Source organism: Cryptomeria japonica, chromosome 10, assembly GCF_030272615.1.
Source record: "Cryptomeria japonica chromosome 10, Sugi_1.0, whole genome shotgun sequence".
Classification (NCBI taxonomy): Eukaryota; Viridiplantae; Streptophyta; class Pinopsida; order Cupressales; family Cupressaceae; genus Cryptomeria; species Cryptomeria japonica.
Window position 1 is genome coordinate 898,277,387 of NC_081414.1, and position 23,969 is coordinate 898,301,355.

Consider the following 23,969-nt stretch of genomic DNA (forward strand, 5'->3'; position numbering starts at 1 on the left):
GTGTTTTTCTTGATGTGCAAATAATGTTACTGCCTCTAGTTTCAGATTTTTAATTTTTATTTATTTTTCCTTTATATCCCCAAGAGTTCGGTTGTGAAAAGTAAGATGGTCAAATAATTTAAACATAGTTATAGTGTTCCTAACGCTGTTTTAAATAATTTTTGAGCTGTGTTTAAGCTTTAAATGTTAATCGAAAAAGGATTAATAGTATTACTGTTGTTAGTATTCATTAGATTAAAAATATTAGGTGAAGTTACATTAATAAAATATAATTTAATATGTTTAGATATGACATTATATTTTATAATGTGGACATAAAATCTCAAATAAGCTACTAATATTTGAGTATTGATATTTATGGATTAGATTGTGAAGTGTTGATGCTGGCTAGATTTAAGTCCTATTCAAACAAGATCCATTCTTCCTCAAGCCAAATCTCTAAGACAAACCATTTTTCCTTATCCCACTTTTTTTTTTTTCAATAAGAAACTAACTTGGATGCTTCCACTTCTCAACATATTGCACTTAAGTTTAATCCAATCTGGATGATGCTGATATTGATGATTAAAACTAATGGTTGAGTTAAATAATACTATATTAATATTGAACTTAAAGTAATGATGAATAATATATTATTTATGCTTTAAATGACATAACAAACCTAACCTCCAATTTCTTTTTAAAAAATCCATGAACTCAAACTACAAGCCATAACATAGTTATCCAAAAACAACAATGATCGAGATTAAGGATTGTGGAGATTTGATATCATTAATTTTAACATTTATTAAAAATAATTATATACAAATTTATTAGACACAAAATTAATATTCATAGATAATGAATTGTCTCCCATAAATTCATTAATTTAAAGTAAGTGAATTTAAAGTAAGTATTATGATACACGCAAATAAAAATTATATTAAAAAGGTGAGCATAGCTTATAAGTGCTTATGTGTAACTACTATTAAGATTTTGTCTTCCAATTTTAATGGATTTTTTTTAGCCCTAGTTTGGGTTGCATATTAGCAATACAGTGTTGTTGGGATAAACGGATTAACTTTACTAACACTAAAGGTATACAAAGTAGGAGGGGTTCCTGCATGGGTTTCGATATTGGCATTACTTTCTTGTTTTAATTAGCATTGACTTCCTTTGGACACTTATTATCATTTTAGTACTCTCTAGTTTGATATAATTGAAGTAAAATTTCCAAGTGACATATATGTCAATGTAGTATTGAAAAGTCAACCAATATCACCAAGAATCAACATAAACTATGTAAAAATTTCTTATGGTAAGCCTTCAAAAGGATGAACCATCTTCAAGCAAACTACGATTTACACTAGAACTATAATGTTTAAAAAATTCAAGCTGGTGAAAAATTTGGCATTTGAGACATGAAATTTCCATGTGTAGGAGTTTGTCACTAATCATGAGGCCTTGGTATATAATACACTAGTTGAATCGAAGCCTTCTTATGCTCAAAATTGTCCTTTGATGAATACCCTTGTGGAGTCTTGCCTTCTGCACTATGTTGTGTGAGTAAGACGCCTAAGGTCGTAGCTATAGCTGATATGTATAACAATAAGGGCCTCTGGAGATGGTGGCACTAGTAATGGTGGTGTCATTAAGTAGTCCTTTAGCTGTTGGAATGCTTGTTGGCAATTCTCTTCCCATTTGAAATGAACATTCTTGTGAAGGGATGACATTTGTCGAGCAATTGTGCAATGAACCGCTGGATTGATTGTAGCCTTCCTTGTAATATTCTTAATTGACTGATGTTCCTAGGAGGTGGCATTTCCATAATTGCTTTGACCTTTTGCGGGATCAACCTCAATTCCTTTGTTTGAGACAATGTATCCTAGAAGCTTCCCGGAGGTTACCCCAAAGACACACTTCTTTGGATTTAGGCGTACATTATATTGCTCCAGTTTGTTGAAGATTTTGTCCAATACAACGAGGTGACCAAGTCTAGTTAATGATTTGGCTAGTAAATCATCCACATAGTCTTCCATCAGTTTATGCATCATATCGTGGAAGATAGTAGTCATTGCCCTTTGATATGTGGCGCCAGCATTCTTGAGATCAAATGGCATTACATTCCAACAATATGTACCCCATGGGCATGCAAAAGTTGTTTTGTGTTGATCCTTTGGTGTAATCTTGATCTGGTTGTATCCTGAAAAGCCATCCATGAGTGATAGCATTGCATGTCTGGCTATGAGGTCCACGATCATATCAATGTTTGGAAGAGGGAAGTCGTCCTTAGGACATGCTTTGTTTAGATCTCTAAAATTTGTACTTATACGGATACCCCCAGTTGGTTTTGCCATTGGTACTAGGTTGGAGATTCATTCTACATAGTCAGTGGGTCTTATGAAACCCACATCTAATAGCTTTTTAAGTTCAACTTTTACTAATAGTGCAATCTGAGGATGCATCTTTCTAAGCTTTTGTTTTACTAGTCTGGCTCCTTTTGCTATTGTTAAGTGATGCATTACTAGTTCTAGATCGAACTAGATCGAGTCCTGGCATGTTTGCATAGGACCACGCAAAATTGATTTGTTTCTTGCAAAAGAACTTTGTAAAATCACGATCTTCTGCTAGAGTCGATGATTCTACTAGATGTAGTATGTGTGAATGTTCAAGTGTCCCCAGATTGACCTCCTTTGTTTCTTCTATGAGAATAGACGATCTCTCATGATTAGTGTTAAAGGGGAGAATGTCACACCTTCCATCCTCAAGTGCCTCGGAGAGGTTTCCACCATTGGCTACATCCTTTGTTTTTACTCTTTTTGTTTCCACAAGTGCCATAGTGTAGTTTTCACTTGAGGATCCTGTTTTGATTGTAATATTTTTGTGGTTGAAAGGTGTGGCATTCTCTCCAAAGTAAGTCGCGCTATTAAGTTCAATAGCATACCCATCTTTGTGATCCCCGCTTGGTATGTCATCCCGTAATTCCAGAAAGTCTATGATCGCGTCATCGTTTTGGAAGGTGTCAAGGTGTGGAGGATCTTGCGGGTTCCACTCAATGAGTTCAGGGTGAATAATTAGCATTGCTTCATCGATCAGGTTAAGTTCATAGGATGTTTTGGTTATGGTAAGTACGGAGAAACCAAGGTCATTGTTAGCACTATTCTCTTCGTAACCAGGCTCGGGAGGTGACTTATTTGAAGTATCCTCATTAACTAGTTCCCAAAAGGTTTTAATAAATGCATCTCCTTCAACTTTCTTAATCTCAAAAGTGTCCCCATCAAATGATTGTGAAAATGAAGAATCCCACATCAAAAGGCATCATGGAAGCATCAAGGACATTTTTTTTTAGGCTTGTGAGCCCACCATGTGCACTAACTTTTTTGAATGTTTTAGTTGCAGATTTTCTAAATGTTTTTGGGATTTTATGAGATTTTGCGAATGTTTTTGGTATTATTTTAAGATGTTTTTGAATGAGCAACTCAATGAATCACAAGCATGGAGAATCCACTCCCATCAGTAGGTTAAGAACATTGCCCCAGTTAAGTGTCGGTATGAAAGCGGGATGTGGGACACATGAAGTAATAACCCTGATTGCATATCAATAACAATCCATGGTATAAATGATGGATGAATGGATACAATGGATGTGATCGCAAGAAGTCTGAAAAACAATGGAACCATAGCCTTTACGAATGGCGCCTGTTTACCAGGTTTTTACCACTGTACTTACCCAAGGCACCACCAAAGTGGTTTCACCATTTGGATGAATGATTGTTCTTTACTATTTTCTTGATTTTTTATTTTTGTATTTTGTTCAAGACTTTTTTCTGAATTTTTTTTTTTTGTGTTTCTGATATTTGATGAGCCTGATGCTCTACACAACTTTATGTGTGGAAATTTTTGAGATGCATGATGTTGATCGGATCTACTAGTGGTTCTCCTTCTGAAGTTGCTAACCGATATGCCCCAGACCCAAAGACGGCAGTGATGACATATGGACCCAACCAATTGGATTCAAATTTGCCCTGGTGTTCTCTGTTCGGTAGATTGTGAGGATTCTCTTTGAGAACAAGATCTCCTACTTCAAATATGCGAGGTTTGACCCTATGATTGTAGCTTCTGCTCATGTGCTGTTGATAAGCTTTTAGGTGATTATAGGCAGCGTGTCGCTTTTCATCAAGCAATTCCAAGTCTTGAAGACGTGAGACTCAGTATTCTTCATCATTTATTAGATTGTGCAAGGAGACCCGTAGAGATGGTAATTCAACCTCAATAAGCAAAATGGATTTTGCTCCATAAACCAGTGAGTAGGGGGTTGCGCCTGTAGGGGTTTAGATGCTAGTTCGATATGCCCATAGTGTTGGATTCGAACGAGTGTGCCAATAATGACCAGCATCATTGACTGTCTTTTTGAGGATCCTCAATATATTCTTATTGGATGCTTTTGCTTGACCATTGCCTTGTGGGTAATATGGGGTGGAAAAACGGTGTTGGATATGAAACTTCTCACAGAGTTCACAAACATCTTGATTTTTGAAAGGGGGCCTGTTATTTGTGATGATGGACATGGGTACACCATACCAGCAGATGATGTAATTGAGGATGAATGAGGCGATCTTCTTGCCGGTGACTTGGGTGAGTGGAACGGCTTCGATCCACTTGGTGAAGTACTTCGTGGCGGTAATGATAAATTTATGACCGTTGGATGAAGATGGATGGATTTTACCCACAAGGTCAAGTCCCCACTGACAAAAGGGCCATGGTGTTGTGATAGGTTGTAATTCTTGTGATGGGGCATGTATCGGATCTCCGTGAACTTGGCACTTCTTGCACTTTCTGACAAAGTAGTAGGAATCTTTTTCCATAGAGAGCCAATAGTATCTTGCCCGCATGATATTTTTAGCCAATGAAGGGCCACTTGAATGAGCTCCGCAGATACCTTCATGTACTTCTTTTAATGTTGTGGTCACCTCACCTTGCTCTAGATATTGGAGGAGAGTACCATTGAGACCTCGTCGGTATAGGGTTTCAACAATCATGGTGTATCGAGAGGATTGGCGTATGAAGGTTTTTCGTTGATAGTTTGATTGGTTAGGGGGAAGGATTTGATCACATAAATAGGCATAAAATTCACCATACCATGGGGAATCGGGACCAATGAGTTGACAGACCATCTCAGATTTCGGGATATCATAAGCGGGGATCCAAAGTTGTTCAACTAAGAACTCGTAGTGTGTGGAGTTCTATGGAAGATCAAGGAGAGAGGCTATTGTAGCCATTGCATCTGCAGCTCTATTCTGGTCTCAAGGAATCTGCTCAAAAGTGATAGTTGTGAATAGTTCTTTGAAGCTATCAACCATTTTCTTGCAAGGCGTGAGTTTATCATCCTTAGTTTGGTATTCATCATTGACCTGTCGGATTACCAGTTGTGAATCGCCATAGACCTGTAGCTCTTTTAAGTTTCACTGCACGGCCATGCGTAGTCCTGTGTTCAAGGATTCATATTCTTCTATGTTGTTCATGCATGGGAATGTAAGCTGATATGATTTTGGAATGCTATCACCTTGAGGTGTGATGAAGAGAATGCCAACTCCTAAACCATGTCTGGTGTATGAGCCATCAAAATATAACTTCCATTGTCGTGCTGGCAGGATTGTGAAGATTTCCTCATTTGGAAAATTTGAGATGAGCGGATGGTCTCCTATGAGTGGTGCTTTGACCAACTGATCTGCAATGACTTGCCCTTTGATTGCTTTTCGGTCCACATATTCTGTCAAATTCACTGAGGAGCATAACCCACTTTGCCAAATGGCCTGTTAGTGCTGCTTTACTGAGTAGATACTTGAGTGGATCTATCTTGGCAATGAGTTGTATCTTGTGTGTCAACATGTAGTGCCTCAATTCGGTCGCTGCCAAGATTACTGCTAGACAAGCTTGTTCAATAGGGTATACCTGAAACAGTAGGATCGCGTTCCTGCCAATGCACGAAAGGTAAATTCAAAAAAGAAATTATCTCAAGTTTTTTCCGTGTTTTCTATTTTTAGCAGTGAAATAGCAAGTTTGAGGGTGGAAATAGCAGGTTTGAGGGTATAAATAGTCGGTTTGAAGGGAGGAATGACGGGTTCGTACTAACATAATTAATTATAATTTTTTGGGTCTTTTTTATCTTTGGCTGTCAATTTTACATTCTGCAACTTTTACTAAAATAGTGGGAATGCATTAAGAAACCCTGGGAATGCATTAAGAAACCCTAAGAATGCACTAAAAACCCTTGGTAATGTACTAAGAAACCCTGGGAATGCATTAAGAAGCCTTAAGAATGTACTAAGAAACCCCGAGAACGCATTAAGAAACCCTAGGAATGCATTAAGAAGCCCCAAGAATGCATTAAGAAACCCCAGGAATGCACTAAAAACTATGAGAATGCATTAAGAAACAGTGGGAAAGCTCTGTGTTTCATTTACTATCATTTTCCCAAATGTTAATTTCATCATTTTGTTTCTAACCTATTAATATGGTGCTATTTTTTGTTTTTTTGCTAACATTTGTGCAAATTTGTTTGTAGAAGACCCCAAATTTTGAAGAACGCTAATGATTTTGTTATGGGACCGCCAAAGAGGGGTTTCGCTAAAACAATTTTCACATGCTACTAGATTTTGCTCTTCTTCGTCTAGGTGCACCTCTACCATGGGTAGGAAAATAGGTTGAAATGAACTAGTTGTTGGTCCAATTGAGATTCTAGTGTTGTTCATGTGATTATTTTGCCTATTATTGTTAGAAGTGTTTCCTTCACCATTGGGAGTGAAATGGTTTGTTTGAATCTAATATAGTGTTCATACTCTACATTTGTTGCATTAGTAGGAATAGCAATTGATTTTATTTTTATTTTTTAAGGATGGTGTCAAATTTATCTTTATTTATTTCTTACCCTTATAACCAATTTCACAATCCACACTTGATCCTTATTGTAAAGATTCTGATTTTTCCTTTCCCTTTCTAATTCTCTCAAATCCCTTTGGCTCGGATGCATGTAATTAGCTTAACCCGCAAGTTGACTTTTTCTATGCTTTGATAACGCTATAACATCCCTACTCAATTGAAATGTATTTTTGTGCCAAAACTAGGGTTTCTTAATAAGGATTTGTTTAGTTTTTTTCTCTTTTGCTTCCACATACCAAATTATTAGGATTTTCAAATCTAAAACAGTGACAAATTATTAACATACAAGAATAACTTGGAACGGTCTTCTTTATTCATCTTGCAATTGTATAGTTAGGTATAGAGAGGTGCAAACCAACATGAAAGTTTCCCAATATTGAAATTACAAGGAACAATAGGTGTACTTACTAATTTCAATTGGTAAACCCTAGGCTACTATCGTCGTAGAGCCCTACTATTTTTTTGGAAGGTATAGTTTGTTGTTATAACATCTATATTGTAAATATATGCTTGAAAACCCTCAAATCTGTAGCACATAATAAAGGGTCTACTATTGGTACAACACCCACAATTTGACACTATACATATAGTGTCAAAAACATTGTATGTACTAACTATACTCTTTTTTTCTTTAATATTATTTATGCACAATCTCAAACTGAATCTGAAATTCAAAATATTGAAGCTATACTCGCACTGCAATAGACTTAAAACACCTATAATTTGGAGCTTTGCAAAGTTAGAACTTCTTCATTTAGTGTCATAGCAATCCATGCATGAATCATCTTTGAAGACAAATGCTTCCTTTACCTAAATCTGATAGAAAAGGCTTTTTTCTTATAAGCAAATAGTTGAACTAGGATTCACGCTTGAGGGAGTAAATGAATAATAGATTGGATAAACCTTTTTCCTTTGACTCTATTCTTTTAATAAGCTCGTTTTAGGGTTTTCATTGACCTTTTTAGACCAGCTCTAATTTCTTTATATATCTTTTATGGTTCACTTAAGTACTCCCTTTTATTCTCAGTTATTATTGTTTTATTATAATCATTTCCCTTAACAAATTCCATTCGCCTATAGGAAATGCATTAATAGGTTATGGGAAGATTGTTTGATGCCCTATGCTTGGAAATGGGACATGACATGCAATAGATTGAGAACTCTGTTTCCGCTTGATGTATGCACCTTTGAGAGCAATAATACGACTAGGAAAACAAAGTTTGTGGCTACTTCATTAGGAAAAGAGATAGTACATTTTTTAGTGGTTGGTCATAGCTTGTAGATATGTAAGATGATCTTTCTAAGTTGAGTATAAGTTACCGTAAGAAAAGATTGTTATGACAATCAACATATTAGGACGCATAGGAGAGAGAGATGTATGGACCTTGAAATAAAAAACCTTGTTGAAGAAATTGATAAATTGTAATCTTGAGTTTGGTTTGTGTGAGCATTGCATTGATCAATTTTATTGAGTTCTTATAAATTTTGTGGTATTTTGGATCTCTTATTTATTCTAATGTTTTTGGTCTTATACATGTTCCTCCAATTGCAAAATTGATATATTATGTTTCATTTATTGATGATTATATAATGACATGGGTTTATTTTATGAAAACAAATTTGAATTTGTCAATTAATTTAAAGCAATTATTGAGTTGCAAAGTGAAAGAAAATTAAATGTTTGAGAATGGACAATGGCAACAAATTTCTTTAGTGATTTCGATATATTCTATAATTATAGCAATATTTAGAAACAAAAGAAAACTCCATAGTCTGCATAAGAAAATGATAGCAAAAAACCGAATGACATAGCAAAAAACCAAATGACACTGATGGAAAAAGCTAGGAGTACGCTTAGTAGAGTTAGCTTGGAACAAAGATTTTTGGTTGAGGGTATAGACATTGCTTGCTACATGAGTAATAGCTCCTATATTGACTCTTCTAGATAAAATGCTAATGGAGGCATAGTTGGGTCACAAGTTTTCATTGAGACATGAAAGTTTTTTGTTGCGAGGCATATGCAAATGTACCAAGGAAGAAGTGAATAAATTTTGAAAGCAAGACTATTAAATGTCTCTTCATTGGTTATAGTTAGTTGTAAATGGATACAAGCTTTGGGATTCTATTGCACAAAAGTTAATATGTACAAGTGTGATTTTTAGAGAAACTAAGCATTCTTTTGTTATCTTAGCTTGAAGAAACAAAAAAGAAAGATGTGATTCAACTTCTTTCTATGGTTAAAAATGTTGAATTGAGACCCCTTGTTAGACAATAAGTTAAGGAGAGCTCTGGAAGCTCCAAATATTTTGAAGAAGAAGAATCACCAACTCAACTTGTTCAAAGGTCTACAAGGTAGAGACAACCATAAAAAAAGCATTCACATAATGGTTTGAGAATACATATTCTTTGAAGGCTAACATTGATGAATTAAGGATGTACAAAAGGCATTATTTATGAATAATGCAAAAAACAATGAGTTAAGATATGTTGAAGAGACATTAGGTATGAATGATGCAAAATCCTAGAAAATAGCCATGGGTGAAGAAATGGTAGCACTTGTAAAGAATGACACATGAAACTCAGTACCATTTTTTAAAGACGTAAACACATTGGATGCAAATGGGTGTTCTAAATGAAGATTGGTTCAAATGGTAATATTGAAAATACAAAGCACAGTTAGTAATGAAAGGTTAGTCCAAGGTTGAGGGGGTTGATTATGGTGAGATTTTTTCCCTTGTTGCAAAATTGGCTTCCTTTAAATTCTTATTATCTATTGTTCCAACTTATGACTCAAAGATAACATTAATAGATATGAAAAATGACATTTATTCATGGTGATTTTGAGAAGGATATTTATATGACACAACCAAAACATAGTGTTTAAAGGTAAAAGTAATTTCATTTGTAAATTAAAGAAATCTTTGTATGGACTAAACCAAAGTCCTAGGATGTGGTACCAAAAGTTTGATATCTATGTGTTGAGTTTGAGATTTAAGCATTCTAAATCTGATCATAGTGTTGATTTCAAATTCTATAGTTATTGTTTTTTGGTTGTTGCTTTATACATTGATCGTATGTTGTTTATTGGCAAAAGAAAAAAGTTTGATTTCATAATTAACGTCTCAACTATCGACAAAGTTTAACATGAAAGATTTTGATGCAAAAACAAAAAATATTCTTTGAATGAAAATGAGAAACGATAGAAAGAACAAAAAGCTATCGCTTGGCTTGAGTAAATATGTAAAGTCAATTTTACAAAGGTTTAACATGTAGGATTTGCTTTTGTCACATTGGGAATGAAGTGAATTGTTACACATTATCTTTTGTCCCCTTCAAAGATGGAAAAGATGGGCAAAGTGCCTTACCAAAGTGTAGTTGGAATCTTAATGTATGCTATGGTCTGTAATAATCTAGACAATTGCCAACTCGTGAGACTACTTAGCCAATAAATGTCTAATCTTTGTAAAGTTTATCAAGATGTAGTTAAAAGACTCCTCAGATATTTATGGGGTACCTTAGAGTATTCCTTGTGTTTTCATGGTATGGGAGATAGGCATTCCCTAAATATTTGTGGTTATGTGGATTTAAATTGGGTAGGTGATGTCGAAAGCATAAGATCCAACGAAGTATATGTTATTTTTTACATTGTTCAGTTGTGTTACAAGTTGAATGAATAAGCGACAAATTATGATTGCTCGAGTATATGGCAGTAACTCATGCTTATAAAGAATACATTTGAATTCAAAGATTGTGTTTAAACATTAAAATAAGGATCAATTACAATATATTGTGATAGTTAAAGTGCAATCTACCTTGTGAAGAACTTGAATTTTCGTCCCAAGACCAAGCATATAGATGTTCAATATCAATTTGTTAGAGACACGATCAAGGATGGCACGATGAAGCTAGAAAAGCTAGAGACTTTGATGAATATTGCAAATGCATTGACCAAAGTTGTGAGTACAAAGGAATTTAGATGGTAGAGTCCATGGGCCTCTCAACCCCTAGCAATTGACTCCATGATGGTATGTTACCTATGGTTCCTAGAAGGTATTCAACAAGTGGGGGAATGTTAGGAATTAAGGTGTCTCAACCTTTGTAAATAAACAATTTAATTATTCAATTATTTGGCATTTTCCTATAATTGCATTATATTGTAATTACATTTAGTTTAATATTTGATGAGTGGTATGTCATCATAAGGTGGATAAATATAGCAAATTTGGAGTGCCCCTCTTTTGTGAGATTTAGTTATGACAATATTTCACCACTTGGAAGACCTAAGAAAAGGGAGAGTTTAAAATCATGTGCAACTATGAAAAGCTTTATTATTTGTCATACGGTGCCTATTTTGAGATGGTATGACAAGACAAGTTTGTCACCCGTGTTAAGTGGGTCAAATAAAGAGTTAAAGCTAAATTATTAAAATTATAATTTATAGAAAGTGATATGGAATCTTCATGGGTAGTGTTGGAAATCATGCCCAAGTTTAGTGCCATCTTTTGAGGGTTTTATAATATGTTTTATTTTATAAAATGGTACTTGTTACTTCGTTTATAAATTGGTATCGAAGAAGTTTCATATGAGATATTGTAGGTACATAGGTGTTAGAATGTTGCCAAAATTCTTCCAAGTTTATTGTTGGTTAAATAATGTTGTTAAGACTTGCATTGCTGAGTGTATTCTAACCATGGTTGAAAAACTTTGTGAGTAGTCGCAGGTCATTTGCCTAGGTGGCGAGTCACTCACAAAGACTTGCAGACGATTTATGCAATGCTCGCTGCGATTTTTGGCCCTAAAAATTGCAAAATCGTGCAGTTCAAACACGAAAAAAACCCTCTAGAAGGCAAACGAAAGAACATATTTTTTGTTAGGGTTTTTGGGGGCAACTTCAAGGCACAACGATGGCACAAATCTAGGGCTCAACTACGAGTGCGACTGGAGGGCTCGACAGCGAGCACAACTGCAAGGCTCGACAATGGTGCAACTCCATTTCTGACGATTCTTGTATTTGTTCAAAATGACCTTTGTTTCGTTCATTAATAATATTTCATTATTTCCTCTATGCAAAGATCGATGGTCATACCCCATTACAATATCATCATTAGCATCGTATGACATATTAAAATAATAAATTAATTGATAATGGACTTTTTTTAAATTAAAAATAATAAAGATAATGAACTATAAGGTATGCATATTACTTATTATACTTTTAGTAATTATTAAATTTTTTATTCCAATATAATTAAAAAACATTTATAACATTAGTTTATATAAATGTGCATTTGTGAAGAATATTTAAAAAAATGTACTTTCAAATGTTCGATAAAGTTGTCAAGTTATTGTCGAGTTTTTCCTCGAGTTTTTGCGAGTCCCGAGTTTTTTTTAAATTTTGGACTTGTCGAGTCCGAGTTTTTCAACTATGATTCTAACCCCCTTTCAAATTTTATGATACATTCTGTAATTTTTGGAATAGAGGGTTTCTCTCCCAAAAGTGATTTCCCCAAATAAATAATCGTGTTATGGTATAAATGTTTATTTGTTTAAGATAGCATCTCTATTTTTTTGCAATAAGTTTGGATCAGATTTTAAGTTTTATGTACATCACATCCCTTCAAGATTAGCGTAGGAAGCTATTCTACATACCTTGCTTCTTTACACAAACCACTAGAGGTATTTTATTCTCTAATGCTCACTATGCCTTCTTATGAGAAGACTACACATTTCCTATGTCACCTCATCTTTTTCCTTTAATATGTTGACAATAAGCTCCAGCAAACTTTCCCTAATCTTATAGTTTTACAATGCCTCCTTAAGCTTATGTTTGAGATTTGCCAGTATTGACCCTTGCAACTACACACTGACATTATCACAAATACCATCAAGACCCAAAACTGCCATTATCACCATGAGGATGTGAGGAGATGTGCAATTAAAGATTATTTTGTGGGGGATCATAACTATCCAAAATCAAAGTGGGTCCCTAGCTGAGCCCCTTGAAACCCACCATCCATTTGCAAGCAAGTAATACACCTACTCCTCCATTTTATACACATCCTATTGTCCACTATTACCAATCACTAAATGGAGAAAACAAGGGTATATTGTATAGGCATAAGTAATCTTTTCACCATGTTGAAGATAAGCTACCTTAGGACTTCGACATCACTTGATTGCCTTCGCACTCTTCCTAACATCATGCTATCAAAGGGGACAATCATGCAAATAGAATGGCAATTAAATCAGCCCAATCATTAATTCATTCCTTTCAATAGTATTAGAAAGTAGGCTACTTTGCTTTGTTCTCTAAAGCAATGAAAGAGACGTTTTCCAATTTCTTTACCCACCTCAATATTTCTTCTAAGATCACTCACTCTAATTCTTCAATTGAAACAACATTTCTTGCACCACGATTTTGGATTCTTCTATCTCTAGACTCCTTAAACTTGTCACACATGCCACTTTTATGCTTGTAAAGAGAGCTTCACTTTCTTCTTCATTATTAGTTTTCTTGCCAAGATGCTTTGATCCATCCACCAACATATCTCTTACTGAATTAGAAATACCATATCATGACCCAACATCTCTTGTGTTGCCTTTAGATGCACCATCAAAATTCATCTTACACAATCATATGTTGGTTTCCATTTAGCACTTTTATTTTTATTATCAACTATTAAAACATGAACATAAATATCTTAAGAGATCCTTACACATTATTTAAAGGTAAAGCTACATATAATGATAATAAAAAAGTACTAGATATCTTCGTAGAAATATTTAGAGGTTTAGTTCATAAAGAAAACATTGTAAATAGCATGAGATAAGCCAACTTCAAAAGAGTGCTTTTTTTTTATTAAGGTAAGAGGGAAACAAGGGTCTTGACCCTATACAAAGGAAGCGAAAAGGTTGGATGAGATAGGCTCCAATGAGCCATAAACTGTAGAGATGCAGTTGAAACAAGATAAAGAGGAATAATTCCAGCCAAGCTACCGAACAAGACAACTACCCACATAGACAATACCAAGTAGGAGGGAGTTGATCTATCACCCACAAGTATGAGAATGGGAAGAGGAAGAAGAAAGACTTTTCCTCCTACGAACAACAGTCCAAGCAATAATTTCATCCAAATACTTATTACAAGGGCAAGCATGAGACTTTTCCTCTTACGAACAACAGTCCAAGCAATAATTTTATCCAAATACTTATTACAAGGGCAAGTATGAGAAGAAAACCCCACAAAGGGCTTCTTAGCACACAAACAGGGAGCATCCACGTGTAGGACAAACAAGTGGGGATTCCCCCACATGGAGTCCAAAAACATGAGAGGAACAGATCCAATACAAGGAAAATACACTTAAAAGAGTAAGTTAAACATATGCAATACAAGGAAAATAAGTCTTGCTGATATAAAGTAGGAAGGAATTGACTACAATTTTTTTTAAATGTTTAGAGTTGAGAAGAGGAGCCTCTTCTTCATAGAAATACACTAAGAATATTTGTTTTCAGCTACAATAGCCAATGAAGAAAAGTGATAAAACTTTGAAAATTGTAGAACACGAAAAGGAGAGGCCCACAAGATTTACTATCAACTACTATTATTTCTCTTGAAAACTAAGCGAACAGGAATAGATCCCGTTATAGCTCATAGTCAAGGATTTTGAGATCGGGTGAGAGGATTCTCATTTGAAGATCGAACTGTCAAGTAGCCAACTTATAATTCCTTGTCCAATATGTATAGTGGACTTAAGAAAAGTCAACTCGAATGAAATTAGTTTAAAACTTTAAAATGATATAAGGTACGAACCCAAAAGATGCGCTACAAGAATATGGCATTTCTATATTAGTGTTTTAAATATCGAAATATGACAACTTTCTCATGAAGATTGTTGAACAACCAAACATTGCGGTTACTTATCCGTCAATTGATGATGAGGTCTAATTAACATAAAGCTATATGCTTTGATACTTTATGGAGAACCATCAATCGATTGTCTTACCATGAATTAGGTACAAGGAAAGTATAAGTTTTTTAAAATGATTTCCTACTAAAAGCACTAGAGCAACATAAGAACACTGAATGATGTGATACATTCCTACTTCTTCTTGAGAAGAATAAGAAGAAGATTTTATGGGCATGTAAACAAATAGCATCGCAACAAGAACCATTTAAACAATGGAAGAAGAAAAAACATAAATAAACCCATCTCCTCTTTTAGAGATAACGTCTCCAAAATCAAATAAACTTCATAGTTAAGATTTAATTGAGCAATTAAAAAATTAGGTATGATAAAAGGTTTTATTACAACCATTAGGTTTTATGATGTTGGTAATATATATAGAACAAATGTCACCTCTGCGCATATCAACAACTTTGTTTTCTATTTTTTTGTTCTTACATAACATAAATGATGACTTTTGTAAAAATATTATCAAAAATAATCTTTCTGTTTATTATAATTCACTTCCTGCATAAGCACAAACAATTTGGAGAATGAAACTTCAATCATTATAATATAATTTAACCTGCTGCAATTTCCAATGTAAAGATCTGTTTCATCTTATTCGATTAATTACAAGCAAGTTCTGGTTTATTAATATTATATGTGCACATGCCCTCTAGCAATGCTAGGAAAATAGAACAAAGTCATTTTATAGTAATTTCCATTATATCAATATGATACACTTTTGAGTTACTTAGATTTTTGAATTATGTTTCTGCTTGCTAGCACCTTCAAATTTTGGATTAACATATGATTTTTTATTTACAGGCCAGAGGATCTTCGCATTCCTTTTGAGAGCTTCGGACCTGTGAATGATGTATATCTTCCTAGAAATTACCATACAGGGTATATTTGCTTCTTCATAGTTTCTCTTTTCTTTCTTAAATATTCATGAGTTATTAAATAGCTTCTTATATCCTACATTTATTTGATTTTTGCTTACTCAAATCTATATTGCAGTTCTCCAATTTCAGAATCTTTATTTGACCTGATAATACAAGGAAACCAGTTCTTATAAAGTAAGCTTTATAATAAAAGAGACACCTCAATATTTCCAGTATATAAAGTAAAGGAAAAACATACCAATCATTTGGGAGAACAAAGATTTTAGATCCATGTTAAAGCCTCATATGTTATTCCCATGGCTTTGGGGGTAGATTCTGTATTGGTGATGGATAAATTCTCTCATAAGTTGAAGCCTCGTACAAAAATTATTGATGGACCGATATATCTGTCACCCTTATGAACTTTACATTTCACGTGCTATAAACATGATAGGCTCATGATATTGAAGTTTGGACAACAAATTGTAGAAAGTGCAGGTTCTACAATTTTCAATTATGAACAAAGGTCACTCAAATTATTACAAATTTAATCTAAACAGCCTAATGGTGAATGGAGGTATATACAACACATTCAATCTTCAAACAGATATTATCTAATATTGCACAAACGTGTCCTTTTAATTTCTCTGGTCGAAAGTTTGTCTCCTTACCAGCTTTGTAGACAGTTTGCAGAATTCATAATTCCTTTTATTTCTGCTTTTTATTCTTTCAAATTAACATTATCTGATTCAATCCTTCCTATTCTCTTAATAATACCCTCTTTATAGCTCCAATACAACCATCATAGGACATGCCAACCTTCAATATCATTGTCAAATTTATGATTACCCCTTTTCTCTTTTCTTTTCCTTTCTCTTTCCGACATAGATTAAGTGGTGAAAATGATGGAAGAATCACACAACAAAGGATTGATGAAACACGGCTGGGGCAAAAGATCAAATTCACTGCCTGTAGTGCATTATCTAGAAGAATATAATATAAAAAAAATTCCAGTAGGTGTATTTAGAAAATGCTAGTTGATTCATGTTAAAGTCAAAAATGGGAGTGATTGGCTTGAAATAATAAATGAGGGGGAACAAATAAATGTTGGTGTTCTAACTTTACGCATTTGTTTAGAGAAAGTTCATTGTGATGGAAGGCGATTGGAAAGGGGGGGTGGCAATAAGTAGTGTGTTTGAAAAATAATTTCACAGATGCAGATTAGGATCAGGAAGAGCATTTTCTAGCAAAAATCCACCATTAATACCCAATAGAGACCTAGGACCAATAGAGACCTAGGACAAGATTTTAAATTACAGTGATCCTAAAGCATTAGAATGGTATTAGTGTCAATTGTTGTTGGGCTTGAAGAGCTAAGTTTTAGTAGATATGATTAGTTATCTGATTCATGAGTTCGCCTACAGTGATTTGTAATGTCCCCAATCAAGCAACCTTAGAAAATAGGCAATTTTCCTAATGTAAACAAGCTGAAATAATGTAACATGCAAAATGTAGAAACCAAACTCCAATTAACAAGACGCTGCAGCAATTCATTTAGGGAACCCTTATAGATGAAAATATTCAACTATGAAAAGCAGATCCAACACCCCACAATGCAGATTAGAATTTTGGAAACCCTCAAAAGTAATGATAAATTAGGATAGAAGATCTGATTGTTGTTAGACTGTGAAACTCCCAACAATAGTAGCATATAATAGATCACTCTTGAAATGCTTAAAAATTAGTAACCTTATGACTCAAACCACATGTACGGCCAGAAATGGTGAAATGTAGAGGCTAGAAATAGTGATGACAGTAATCCTAGAGTTGGTCGCAGCAATAAAAATCCTCCAAATTCCAGCAAATATGAAGATTATGATGACTAAAGGTAGATTTTCTTGCAAATAATCGAGCGATTAAATTCATGATGATCAAATCCTCAATAAATTTTCCAACAAATCAGCACAATTGTAATCCCCAAATGGAATCACCTCTTATGGATAAGGGTTATCATCGTCAAATCCAATAATTGAAACCAAAAGGATTTTTATCCTCTAGATCTTCTACACCAAGGGTTTTTATCCTCTGGATCTTCTGCACCAAGGGTTTTTGTCTTTAAATGCTTCTATCTCTAAAATGGAAGGAATAACAAAATGACAAAAATGGATAATTTGCTTTGAGGAAATGACTTTCTTTTATAGTTTGCCTTTTTCATCCCTCCATTTAAATTTACTTTTCCCTCCAAGTGTTGAAAAATACCTTTTTAATAAAAAATTGCATCATGTGTTTAGGAACACTTTTTTATAAAATATTGCATCAAATGTTTAAAAACACTTTTTAATAAAATATTACATAGGCTCTATAATAATATTTAAGTTGTCCTTTTGCAAATAAAATGATTGGCCCAACTTTAAAATGATGTTAAATTATTTTCCTTTTAATTCTTTAGCCTACAAGAAATAAAGAATAGGCTTATGGGTCCTCAATTAATTCTTTAGTTTTGAAAGGGGACATGACATGATTCAATGTTTTTGACAGTTGCTGATTCAGAATTCTCTAATAGAAAGTAGCTACTCTTGCAATAGTGTAGTGAATAGTTCCATATTAATCAAGGAGTACATTTGGACTGCGACTAATGCTTAGAGCTGGGTTGGAGAAGCAAATACACTTGAGGTGAAAAATGACTTTCAAAGTGTATTAATGTTCTATAAGATAATCCACAAGTACAAAAATCTAACTCCTAAATTGTAAGCATGCCTACTAAATCATCTCTTTGTAGGGATTATGATAAAAAACCAAAATGCCGACTTCACCTAAATTTGTGGTTTTTAACTTTTTACATTCTATGGGACTTAGAGCAAATGAGAATGCTTGTCTCTGTGTTTTAAGTGTAATCTTATTGTGTAATAAGATGCTCCACTATTCTTACTGTGTAACAAAGATGCTACACTATAGATGTTTTTTACAGGTCAGGTATTTAAGGGATATTCTCCAGTAGCCATTTTCTGACTGCTAATTTAGGTGGGCTCCCTCGCCATCTGGTGTACTCATAAAAGATTTACCTGCAATTTAACTTGTTATTTTATCTTGATAATAGATAACATAGAGCAATCTAAAAAAAGTTGAGAAGAAAAACAATTCACACAAGTCTTTCAAGTGGCTTTGCCAAAATATTGTGGATTGTGGAGGCACAAACTCTATATGTTTTTTCAACAATGTCTTCGAGAGGTTTAGGAATTAAAATGAACATGATTATGTGGAGAAACCAAAGAGAAGAAAGCGAAAATTGAAGTTTAAGAAGCCACTCTGCAGGTGAATAGAACTATTGTATGCTTCCTTGTAATGCCGAAATAAACTAGATATGGCACAATTTTGAAGGCCATAAAAATTCTTCTCCATTTGGTCATTTATTTATCATAATTTCATCATTTGGTCTCCACTATTAATTTGGATAGACTTATTAGGATCTTTGAGTTGGGAAGAGAATGGATTTATAATGAAGAGAATAGGGGTAAAGGGTGGCACTATTGGAACACCTAAATTCAATTCTTTCAGATTCTGTGGTGTTTGCAAGGGCAACAGGTGACAGAGTTATTAGACAGTGGGGCTACTCACAGTTTCATAGATTTTGCTTTGGTAACTAAGAGGGGCATTCGGACTGAGGATTTTGAGGGATTTAATGTCATGGTAGCAGATGGATTCAATATTGCATGTTTACAGTGAGTTGCTCAAGGATGATATTCACTCACCAAGCTTCATTGACCTCCTCAAACTCAAACAAGATACAATTAGCAACAAGAGCAAAACCTTGTCCTAAGGAAGACTTTCAAAGAAACCCTAACCTGGAGCACCTGTTGACTCCCTCTGGCTCAAGCAGAGCCTGCCATCCTAGTGATTCCTCTGGCAACACTCAGCATGCAAAGGCTAAAAGGCTAACAAACAAAACCCTAAAAGATGTAATGTCCCCTACTTGATCTATTTCAATATACTAAAATTGATTGATATTCTTCAATTAATTATTAACAAGTTCTTATTTCTTTTCCTCATTAGATGATTAATTTCATGATTCATTGTTTTTAATATAGCTATCAGACCCTGCGACTACTTCAGATAAAGGGAGAAGGGTTTATGTATGTTACCAAAGTGCTTAGAGACCAAATACAATAGGTTCCCTCAAAGTTTATAGATCCAAGCCCTTACCTATCTTGGGTCTATACCCTCAAGGCTTATGGGTCGCTGATCCCCACCCTATCTTGGGACTTAACCTATTGCTTGGATTTAGACTGTCCCTCTTTGGAACATCTCATTCCCATCTTCTTAAATACTGACAGTAATAACATGATTTAGACTATAAGTATACTAATTTCTTATGTATTATGAATATATATATGAAATTAAGTATGTCTGTCATACATATTGCAGTCCATATTAATATTACTATTAATTCTGCATGAAAACATTATCAGGTTTCATATATTAAGCATACATTCTCAGCTCATCCCAATGCATACCACCAAGAACAAAGATGTTACTACCTGTAACTCAATAGCAGTTCTGATCTTATCAAACTATGGTGATGTTATTGGATGCTTTGATTCCTTTCCTTTAAATCTCTCAATGTGAGGGAGAGGTCACACCTCTTCATCATGCATGCCCTTTGGCAAGAGACACACCCTTTCACCATTAGCACCTTTTGAAAGAGTGAAACTCTTCATTATTTCTGCCCTTTGGAAAGGACATAACCTTTTATAATCAGATCTGCACTTCTTATTTAAATTAGATCTACACTCCTCATTTTTCAAATTCCCCCCCCCCTCAAATGAGTTTCTCTTCTCCCTTTTATATCTCAAGTTTGAGGAAGTCACGTCTTATCATTTCATGCCTTTTGACCTTTCATTAACTTCAATCAAATTTTAATTATATTTAATTATATTCTTTTATATTTTAATTTTAATTTTTATATTTATTCTTTTGTATTTTAATTTTATCATTATTTATTATTAAATTATATTTCAAAGTAGGGACATTACAGTCTGCCCTTCCCAAATTTGCTTGTCCTCAAGCAATGTAAATTTTAATTTTCTCAAACTAAGTCACCTACCAATATGAATAAAAAATTTGCTTGTCCTCAAGCAATGTAAATTTTAATTTTCTCAAACTAAGTCATCTACCAATATGAATAAAAAACACAGAGCATACACATGGAAAACACGAAGCATACAAATGGATATATGCAAACACGGAGCATACACGTATTGTTAGATTTCTTCTTATTAATTAGAATGGTTCATTAATTCATCTTTACCCTATAGGATGGAAAGATCATAGCTCTGATACCATTTGTAATGTCCCCTACTTGATCTATTTCAATATACTAAAATTGATTGATATTCTTCAATTAATTATTAACAAGTTCTTATTTGTTTTCCTCATTAGATGATTAATTTCATGATTCATTGTTTTTAATATAGCTATCAGACCCTGCTACTACTTCAGTTTAAGGGAGAAGGGTTTATGTATGTTACCAAAGCGCTTAGAGACCAAATACAATAGGTTCCGTCAAAGTTTATAGATCCAAACCCTTATCTATCTTGGGTCTATACCCTCAAGGCTTATGGGTCGTTGATCCCCACCCTATCTTGGGACTTAACCTATTGCTTGGATTTAGACTGTCCCTCTTTGGAACATCTCATTCCCATCTTCTTAAATATTGACAGTAATAACATGATTTAGACTATAAGTATACTAATTTCTTATGTATTATGAATATATATATGAAATTAAGTATGTCTGTCATACATATTGCAGTCCATATTAATATTACTATTAATTCTGCATGAAAACATTATCAGGTTTCATATATTAAGCATACATTCTCAGCTCATCCCCATGCATACCACCAAGAACAAAGATGTTACTGCCTGTAACTTAATAGCAGTTCTGATCTTATCAATCCATGGTGATGTTATTGGATGCTTTGATTCCTTTCCTTTAAATCTCTCAATGTGAGGGAGAGGTCACACCTCTTCATCATGCATGCCCTTTGGCAAGAGACACCCTTTCACCATTAGCCCCTTTTGAAAGAGTGCAACTCTTCATTATTTCTGCCCTTTGGAAGGGACATAACCTTTTATAATCAGAACTGCACTTCTTATTTAAATTAGATCTACACTCCTCATTTTTCAAATTCCTCCCCCCTCAAATGAGTTTATCTTCTCCCTTTTATATCTCACGTTTGAGGAAGTCACAACTTATCATTTCATGCCTTTTGACCTTTCATTAACTTTAATCAAATTTTAATTATATTTAATTATATTCTTTTATATTTTAATTTTAATTTTTATATTTATTCTTTTGTATTTTAATTTTATCATTATTTATTATTAAATTATATTTCAAAGTAGGGACATTACAAAAGACCTAGAAAAACAAACCCTAGAAAGCAAAAAGTAGGGATCCCCATTTGCAATGGGGCGATGTGTGAATACGTCACAATAATTGCCATCAATGACAACTCCCATACACTTATCTATACTTATGTAGTGTCTCTTGCCAACAATGTTGTGTCATGTACTTCTGCAATAACATTACTGGTGCAATTATTAATCAATTGGGGAAGTAATCATTCTTATACCATTTCAAATAACTAGATTGTGGTGCTAATTGAAGATTATTATTGGAGGTTTTGAATATATTGTGGGTGATCCTATTATTCAAAAATTGTATCAATGCCTGCGTAGTAATAATTGCTACATTCCCACATAAGGTTCGAGGTGATTTCTATTGCCAACTATATACATCTAAGGTATATGGGGAGCTGAATTCTTGTGTGCCATGGAATTTAAAAGTTTGGGCAATCAATAATGTTATTCCTTCAATTTTGTAAGTTAACAATAAATATATTTGACATGGGAATGTGTTGAGTAGACTTATCTTCATAAGATGGCCTTAACTACCTTTGGCACAGGTTTTGATAAATACTCATTGTTGGTACAATTAGAGTTGGCCCATGAATAATAAATGGCTCCAATTTTCCTGCTTGGATGCATAGTTATTTGACCATATACAAATTAAAGGGCCTTTATATCTTCCAAAACTATCATACTATCCGAATCTAAGCCATGAGTTGTTCTAAACTTCATAAGCATCCTGGATAGAGCCTCACTGCCAATCAGACGTCTATAGTCCCGACGTGGTTATCGCCGCAATCTCACTAACATTGCTCCATTGCCAGCCGAGCGTCCATTGCCCCAATGGAGTTACTCGCATATTCCCATTAGCCAATTTTGATATTTCATTTCATTTCATTTTTTTTTATTTTTTTTATTTTTTTCTCTTTCATTTTCTCATTTTTTCTTTTTGATATTGCTTTTCCATTCCATCAATTCCTTTGGCTCGTAAGCAGTGAAGCTTACTAGGGTTTAAGGATTGCGGTGGCGCTGAAGCCAGATTTTAGATTTTTCACTAATCACAGGTTTGCTTGAAAACCATAATGACTCAAAGTCTATTAATGTGTAAAGATATAGTAATCAACAGATGTCGGCATCAAGACACAAAAAGTGATTCCCTTCCAAGTCAAACACAAGTCCTGATCAGATGATAAAGCTAAAGAGGAACACCCTCGGATGTAAAGCGCTTCATGAATAGATATCTAAGAAATGAGTCTAACATAGGATCCAAGATGTTGCCAGTGTGCGAGAAACAACACAAACACCTTTCTCACGAATGGAAGCTCCCACTCAAGACACCTAAACTAAAGCAAACGACTGACCCAAAAGAAGACTAAGCTAAAGCACACACCAAAAAGCAAATTATCTAAAGAAAGCAAACAACTAAACTACCCAAGCCACTCAAGATCACGAGTCAAATGACTCAAGGCAAATTAAGAACCAGGCTCAAAAGACCTCTAAGCTAAAACACACGAAAGGAAAACCTACTCTAAAAGCTATATACAAGACTCGACATGACTCAAAGAAGCAAAATATGTACATGTCTTTACATGATTTCTCAGGTTGTGCAATAGGAGCATGGCAAAAGTGATGGTTCTCAATCAAGCAAATTCATCCTTAAATACAGAAAAGCAAACTCTCACCATGCATTTCTCATACTCAAGCAAGTTTTCACTTAAAATGATCAACTGGAGTAATTCGTTAGGACCATGATCAATCCAAATGCAAGTTGCTTTCCCAAAACCCCCATAATCAAAATCATAATAACTTTC

The 23,969-nt window shown here is 34.2% G+C and overlaps 1 protein-coding gene across 12 annotated transcripts in view; it reads left to right on the forward strand.

Annotated features, from left to right (window-relative positions):
* Positions 1-23,969, forward strand: part of LOC131046296 (serine/arginine-rich SC35-like splicing factor SCL28) — a 142,967-nt gene that overhangs the window by 58,287 nt on the left and 60,711 nt on the right. For 7 of the 12 annotated variants that reach the window (XR_009105967.2, XR_009105971.2, XR_009359221.1 and 4 more), the window contains one exon: positions 15,693-15,770. Coding sequence is in view for 7 of the 12 variants with exons in the window: in XM_057980020.2 (XP_057836003.1) it covers positions 15,693-15,770 (78 nt within the window). In the remaining 5 variants the exon portion in view is untranslated. Of the gene's footprint in view, positions 1-6,547; positions 6,654-11,632; positions 11,900-15,692; positions 15,771-23,969 lie in introns of those variants that run through there. The other 5 variants (XR_009105969.2, XM_057980040.2, XR_009359222.1 and 2 more) reach the window with 4 other exon arrangements.